This window comes from Spea bombifrons, chromosome 11, assembly GCF_027358695.1.
Source record: "Spea bombifrons isolate aSpeBom1 chromosome 11, aSpeBom1.2.pri, whole genome shotgun sequence".
Lineage (NCBI taxonomy): Eukaryota > Metazoa > Chordata > Amphibia > Anura > Pelobatidae > Spea > Spea bombifrons.
The window spans coordinates 24,238,830-24,247,089 of NC_071097.1; the positions used below are offsets into that span (position 1 = coordinate 24,238,830).

The 8,260-nt window shown below is 38.9% G+C and overlaps 1 protein-coding gene across 1 annotated transcript in view; it reads left to right on the plus strand.

Moving 5' to 3' along the window:
* Nucleotides 1-7,856, plus strand: part of PTEN (phosphatase and tensin homolog) — a 31,806-nt gene extending 23,950 nt beyond the window's left edge. Inside the window, exons 4-9 of the mRNA XM_053451274.1 lie at nucleotides 532-575; nucleotides 1,060-1,295; nucleotides 2,109-2,250; nucleotides 3,152-3,318; nucleotides 4,749-4,976; nucleotides 6,065-7,856. Of these exons, the coding sequence (XP_053307249.1) occupies nucleotides 532-575; nucleotides 1,060-1,295; nucleotides 2,109-2,250; nucleotides 3,152-3,318; nucleotides 4,749-4,976; nucleotides 6,065-6,250 (1,003 nt within the window). The 3' untranslated portion in view covers nucleotides 6,251-7,856. The remainder of the gene's footprint in view (nucleotides 1-531; nucleotides 576-1,059; nucleotides 1,296-2,108; nucleotides 2,251-3,151; nucleotides 3,319-4,748; nucleotides 4,977-6,064) is intronic.
* Nucleotides 7,857-8,260: the final 404 nt, after the last annotated feature.

An 8,260-nucleotide genomic window follows, 5' to 3' on the forward strand; every position in this document is an offset into this window, starting at 1 on the left:
ACGGCATGGGTCGTGGGCTTTGTTTACTGATGCGTAAAATGTACGAGGTACTGGCACGCCGTCCGTTACAGGTTGCCATTTGCTGCTATGCTGAATCAGCATCTGGGCTTTTATTTATGTGGTAGGTTCACTTTAAGTTAACTACTTTAACACAATGATGCAACTGTTCTGCTCAAAGGCATTATTGAACTGTAAGCATTAATGCCGTTCACATGGGTCTGAATTTAATCAGTCTGTGAAGGCGCCAAGCCAATAATGACATCACGCGGCATATGCACTCCGCTAGAGCCATCCTAGATCAATTCTTTAGATCCTAATTGCATATCTTTTTAAATAATGCAGAGTAATGTGTTCGAGTGCATGTTGCAGATGGTAATTTCAGATAATTAGATCATTTTCTCCTCTGATACTAAGCAGGTTTAGTTTCATTTACAATTCAGTGATGTAACCATTTGGTCTCCAAAAGTCTATCCTTAGTCTAGAAAATGTGGCTGTGTTTTATTATTAACGTGTTCTATTTTCAACTTACAGGTGTGCGGAAAGACATTATGATACCAACAAATTTAGCTGCAGAGGTGAGTTTGAGCATTAAGTATATCTCGCGTAAGTTTTGTGAACCATAGGAAGCCAGACCTATCATAGATATGTAGAGTTATTTGAATTATGTGACAATAGATGAACCTTTATAATTCTGCGCGAGCGGAACCCTGCCCGGTCGGGTTACCCTGTTTGATCTGACTTTCGCATATTTCAATCCACACATTTAGATGTTTGATGTCATGGGGCAAAGTGAACAATCTCAAATGTGACATTAAAGCTTTACTCTGTCCTTCTCAAGGTACGGTCTGCAGCAACGAATTCCCATACGGAATTCCCATACGGATAGTTTAATGCTACAGGACCTGTTTCCGGTGTTACCGTCTTACTTTAATGCTACAAGGGCCATTAATGTCTATTCTGTCATTAGCCTTAAAATCCACGTAATGACAGAGAATGCCGTGTTCGTAGTCCTTCATAAAGAATCGCACGTTAAACTTGTTGGTGTTCTCTTTGACGCAGTTGCACAGTATCCTTTTGAGGACCACAATCCACCCCAGCTAGAGCTCATCAAACCATTTTGTGAAGATCTCGACCAGTGGCTAAGTGAAAACGACAATGTAGCTGCAATCCACTGTAAAGCTGGTAAAGGACGCACGGGGGTGATGATTTGTGCTTATTTGCTGCACAGGCGCAAATTCTTAAAAGCACAAGAAGCCCTAGATTTTTATGGCGAAGTACGGACCAGAGACAAAAAGGTGAGTTCGCCCGTAGGATTCATTCTGAAAATGTAAGAGGCTAAGAGCACGACGCCATAAACCGTTTTATCGCACCCTGAGTTGTCATTGTTATCTATACCATAGATGGCAGGAGGACTAAGAAAATATTTAAACAGTCCACATATATTTTTAATCATTTAATGATGAAACACAGTTACGTACATAGCACAATAACCAGTTTAATAGCCTGGAGAGGATCTCACTGTAATCGGTGATCTTTCATTTTATTCTGATAGATACACTATAAGGGAATCGGATAATACAGACTGTATGCTGATATCACAAGGATTTAGTTCTGGCAGCGCATTCCCATTCACGGTGTCTTTTAGACCTTATGTGGCCTTAAAACTTGGCCTGTATATGCAGGCAATTGCCCGTTCCTTGAGTCTGATGTAAAGGTGGGCGAGCCGTCCGTGGCGTGGCAATAAAGTAGATAAATGGACTAGATCCAACACTGCCGCCTTTTATACCCCCAACTTCTTCCGTGATCCATGGGAGCCAAGAGGTTCCTCTTGTAGCTGTTTGGAAGGCAGCAGCTGTCCCGTTTCCAAAAAATAAATAGAAAATAATAATAAAATTGCTTGCTACTGAGAAATAATTGTGGCGCATCCAGTAATACAGTAAGCCCGTTTTCTTTATGTTCTGTAGCGTGTTTTATAAGCAGTACCTGGGTGTTACAGTAGGTTACATTTTCTTCTTAAAGTAAGTGATACAAGGTGAGCAACCAAGAGTAACAGATTTGTTTTTGGCGTAGAGAGTGTTTTAATGACTTCTTTCATTTCACTATTTCAGGGTGTGACGATTCCAAGCCAGAGGCGTTATGTATATTACTACAGCTACTTGTTGAAGAACAATCTGGATTACAAACCGGTGGCGCTGCTCTTTCACAAAATGATGTTTGAAACTGTTCCCATGTTCAGCGGCGGGACATGCAGTAAGTATTTAGTGCTTTCAGTGCTATATAGAAACGGCATAGCTTCAGAGTTACTACCTGCTATAGTGAAGAAGGCGCTTGAGAAACCTTCATTTCTATTATTCAACACCGAAGCCGAGTATTCACTGTAGTCGTGTGACGCAGGGCATATTGGTTACAAGTTGGGCTTGGCGTCCTTGCATTTCCACTTCTTCCTCTTTGGCTATGTTTGGCTGGAAGCCACAAACCTATTCTGCGTCCGTGTCCCTGTAACGCATGCCATTTGTGGTATTTTTTTCTGCCGTTTTGAATACCTCCACCCTTCCTGTTCCGAGTATCTGAAACACTCTGGTTTTGTGCACCTGACTGGCGTGACCTAATCCCCGGCTCTGATCTGGGTTACAGCCTCGTGCTGTCAGCTCTGACGATAAGTCTGCGGTCCGGATCTCGGTAGAGCGGCTGCGGCCCTTCAGCCAGAATTTTCATGAGTAAGAGATGAAATTGAAAACGAAAATCTGGATTATAACAACTTGGCCTGTTTTTTTTTTCTTTCTTTTTTCTCTCAGATTGTATACAAATGCATAATATATAATGAACGGTTAAAGGTTTGCGTGTATAATATTTATATAAGTATACATAATACACACAGTTTATAATAGTGCATATAATGCTTGTTAAGTAAAAAAAATTTTCATTGATAATTAAAGCACACTATGGCTCTCCATTGCCTTTGGTGTTAGTGTAAATGTCGGTACAGTGAAGGGCAATGGATCTACTACTCTGTTCCATAATGTGTATGTAGCATGAACCCGGCTTTCCGCGGATTGTCTGCTCCTTTTTTATACCTAGATCTTTTCTAACTCATATACAAGTATGAAGAACTGGTATTGTTACCTTAACCGCATGTCTCTTACTCCCTTAGATCCTCAGTTTGTTGTTTACCAGCTGAAGGTTAAGATTTTCACATCCTCGACCGGACCGACTAGACGAGAGGAAAAGTACATGTATTTTGATTTTCCCCAGCCCTTGCCTGTTTGCGGGGATATCAAGGTAGAATTTTTCCACAAACAGAACAAGATGATGAAAAAGGTTAGTATATAATAACCCCATGAAATGTTGAATCTTGGTTTCAATCAAACCTGATCAGGTGGATATTGTCACTTGGCGTGTGGTTTGCTGGTAACCCATTCATAACACTGCTGCTGGTGGCTCAGTCTAGTTTTGATGGGTGATATGAGAGGATTTCTTCAGATGGTCTCTTAAATGCTCTTACATGCAACAGGAGAGGCTGTAGGTGACATTTTGGAAAACGTGTTGGCCTTAAGAGGCCGATAAGGAGATTGTGCGGGGCTTGTTTGGCCGTTCTGCTGATTTTACCCCCATGGCTTTACATCCATCTAGGCTTGTTAATGTTGCAGTCGTAATTTCTCTTCATGGCAGGGCCCCAGATGGCAAATGTTTTCTGGTAGGATGCTGCATCCACCATATGGTTTCTTTCATTTTCCATTTCAAAGGTGCATGAATGTTTTTGTAATCATGCTTTCTGTCTTTCTCAGTAATGTGAATGAGACATAATGTTATAGTCACTTGTTATATATACGTCATTGTGTATTACATCCCACGTCTGCTGTGGGAATGAACAGCCACGGTGACAACTTGCATTTTTGAGGTTCTACGTTTTCTGTTGCTGAGTAAATGTAAAGATGGGCACCTGGAAAACCACACCACCCATGGGTGTAATTAATACCGTCATTTACCTGCGCTTATCTGTTATTCTTAGCCGTACATGTGCACCTCTTGTGTGCTCCGAGTCAGATTAAATATTTACATGGGAGCTGCTTGCAAACGCATGTGGAGTAGATACAATCACAGCTTTGAGGATAACCCATATGGAACGCCTGGCTCGCTTCTTTGTGCCTCCTTATCAGTGGGCCATGTGATATAAGTAAACTAGCCTCGTCTATCTCGAGACTAATGACAAACGCGTCCATTCAAAGGAAACAAAAGTTAAGGTGTTAAGCCGCTTGGACACTTTATTGGCTAATACAGATGTGCCATCACCATCATACTGAATGCGCATTTGGCACTGAATTGACACCAATAGTGTCCATATTGGTGAACTTTTAAATTTGCCTATTCTAATTTTTTTCAAAAGGCTAGTTTATATTTGTTTATATAATATAGTGGAAATATTACAAATAATGGAAAATGTTAGCCTCAAGCCCTGGGTATGTTGCTGGTATTAAGGTATATTGGTATGTTAAATTCCAATGTATGACCGGTATTTGGGATATTGTTGGCTTAGTAAGTTTGTTCTGTTGAGGTAGTGTATATTCAAAATAAATGTGGTCTTAAGTTTCAGATAGTTCCTTGGCGGATAATTCCCAGTTTGTAGTGAAGGGAATGTATATAATACAAAGTACAAGGTTTTGGGACTTAAAACCTACACAAACGACAAGAAATAAGCCGCAAATATTTGTTTTTAAGGTTCTTAAACTCTTGGGTTTTTTCTTTTTTAGGACAAAATGTTCCATTTTTGGGTAAATACATTCTTTGTGCCAGGTCCTGAAGAGCATTCTGAGAAAGTAGAAAATGGAACGTTAGTTGGAGAACATGAGCTGGATGGCATATACAGCACAGAACGTGCCGACAATGACAAGGAATATCTCACGCTTACTTTAACAAAGAATGACCTAGACAAAGCTAACAAAGATAAGGCCAATAGATACTTCTCACCAAACTTCAAAGTAAGTTCACAGCAGCCGGTTAATTTCCTGCATCCAAAAAGCACCCAGAGTGTTCACGCTAAAGGGAATCAAACAGTCATGTCTAAGCTGGCTCTGGAGTCTGTAGATATACCATATTGCAGATTGCAGATATTCCTAGCAAACATTGTGTCTGTGTGTGTAATATATCTATCTATCTATCTATATAGATAGATATATAGAGATAGATAGATAGATAGATAGATCACAAAATAGTTTAGTACTCAGCATTTCATGGAAAAACAAAAACTGTATTTCCATACATTCTGTTCTACATGTATGTATATGCTCCCCAAATACATACAGACTAGATACATACAGACAGTTGAAAGCTGTATGGCTGATGCGCACCTCTGCTTCCTTTGCCTCCGGTGTTGGCTTTCTTTTAAAAAGCCTTGATAGTTTAGAGAGATTCACTTCAGTTTCAGAAAAGGGCCAATAAGCTATGAAACGGTTAATAATAAGTTAATGGGAGTGCAATGACCTGTTTAATCTAGACCTGAAACAACGAATCGATAAAATCGATAATAATCGATAACGGGAATCGTTGTCGACGATTTCCGTTATCGATTAATCGAGTGATGGATTCGTCGTTGGAGCGCTCGGCTCCTTTCACTTACCTCCGCCAGCGTTCCCCCGTTTCTGCTGCAGAGCTCTGTAGTGTCCGTCTGCTTGAAGTTACGTAATGACGGATGTGACGCGCGTGAACGAGAGAGAGAGAGAGAGAGAGAGAGAGAGAGAGAGAGAGAGAGAGAGAGAGATATTGCCGGGTGGGAAACTGATGGGGCAGAGTGAGGGTGGGTGCAGGGCATTTCATTAAATTATTAAATATTGTTTTTTTTTTATCCGATTAATCGAACAAATAATCGGCCGATTAATCGATTATTAAAATAATCGTTAGTTGCAGCCCTAGTTTAATCTTAGCAGCCCATCGTTCTTTTCTTCACTAGAAGCAAGGAAACTATTCCAAGTCGTTGTCTCATTCTTACAGACAGATCAGGATTGCTACCCAAGTATACAAGTTGTTTACTAACACATAGTTTTTTTGTGTTTCTCCCCCCTGTTTTTAGGTGAAGCTATTTTTCACTAAAACTGTAGAAGAATCCTCAAATTCAGAGGCAAGCAGCTCAACTTCTGTAACGCCGGATGTTAGTGACAATGAACCTGATCATTATCGATATTCTGACACCACTGACTCTGATCCAGAGAATGAACCTTTTGATGAAGATCAGATCACACAAATTACAAAAGTCTGAAAAAGTTTTTTCCTTTGGTTGTTTTTTTTTTTTTTTTCCTTCTGTTTTTTTTTTTAATTTTTTTTTATCGAGGGAATAAAAACCACAGAAAAAGACACACTTGAATAAACTGAAAAAGGACTTTTTTTTAGAAGGTGAATGACATTGTCGGGCTACCAGTTGTAGGAGCAATTTTTTTTTTTCCTTGACCAACATTGTTTTGCCCATCAGGGTGTTCTTTTTTGGCACTGTTCTCCAAATGGAAAGGTGGAAAAAAGAAAGAAAAAAAAAAAAGGAAAATGGAAAAAGAAAAGGTTACGTAGCAATGTTATGTAAATATCCTTTTCGTGTCAAAAGGACATTCAAATCTTAATTAGGATAAATAAAGATGGCACTTTCCCATTTTATTCCAGGTTTTTTTTTTTTTTAAGTGGAGATGTATATGTAGGAAATTTTTTTTTTTTTTTTTTGTGTTCCTGTCGCCAACTGAAGATAATAATGCGCTTTGTGAAATACCTGGTTCACCTCCTGCCTGTTCGCAACCAGCGTGGCAGCGGAAAAAGACCCCATTTGTTGGTTGGTTGAAAAAAATGTTCTAAGGATTTATTCTAGTATATCTGTTAGATTTGGTGGTGAGAAATGCCTAGCAACGAATCCGTGTCCACCTGGGTTAATGTACCATCTCGAGCTACTTACATGCCTCTTTCCTTAGCATGCTACCGTAATTAATCCTGAACATAATAAGGAATTGTCCACTGTCGCTGCTTGTTGTTTGTGCATTTTTTAACGCATAATGGTGCTAGAAAAGGCAGCTATAGGGAGCGATTCTAGAAAAGGGGTACAGGAATGAACCTTCCAAAATATCACAAGTGATACACACACAGAGAGTTCTAAAAATTCTTAGGGTCATATTTAAGAGAAATAGCGATGATGACTTGCCAGTCAATATAAATGCAGTTGCTAGACGCCTATAATGGGTAAGAATCAAATGTCTGGCACACCAAGTCCAGTGCCATAACTTTCCCATCCTCTTCAATTATTATCTATGTTCCATCTCTTGCACCATTAAAGCCAGTTGTAAACGTCGGAGGTCATCAAAGCCCACGGTAATTGCATTCATTTCCAAACATATACTTGCTGTGAATGCTTCATGTGCTGCCTGCAAGCTTTTTTTTTTATTTTTATTATTTCTTTAATTTTTTTCTCTTCCTCACCCCCTCATTATAAAACATGAGTATGTTTTAACAGTGCACAGAAAATTTCAATGTATGATTCTAACAGGTTTCTAAAATAAATAAATGAAAAAAAAATGCATACGTTTACATGCATAGCTGTCAGTAGTCCACCTTTTTGACCTTACACATTCTATTACAATGAGTTTTGCAGTTTTGCACACTTTTAATGTCATTAACTGTTAGGGAATTTTACTTGAAGAATCTTTAGTACCTTAGATGGTGTTGTGGGGTTTTTTTTTTTTTTTTTTTTTTACCTTTCACATGGTTAAAGGGCCAGTGTTGCTTTAAACTTTTCAACACTGCATAAGTATAAATTGTGTAATTCAAAAAATATAACATGTCCAAAATATTCTATATTGTATGAATGCTATTAAAATATTCGAGTTCTCGAACTGTCAGCATTGTATTATTAAGCTACGGCCATTTCTGCGATATTCTTTTCGTGCCCCGACTGCAGGGTAATAGAAGCTAATGTTATCCAGTGTTTTGAGTTTTAAAAAGAGCTACACATTATTTATGCACATTAAATCTATTCCCATCACAAACTAGATAATTGCCCCCTTCTGAGTGTAAAATCAGAGTAGCGCTACCATCTACTTAACGACGAAAGCTGGCAATCAGATAGTTTAGCAAAATTTACATCTTTCAAACATTATTGTTTTCGTGTGCCGCACCACAGATGCTGCTCTATGGGTGCTAATCTGTTTTTAAAATCAGCAATGCATAGGAAATGTTTGTGTGTATATGTATATATATATAATATATATATATATATATATATTTCACACAGAATGTG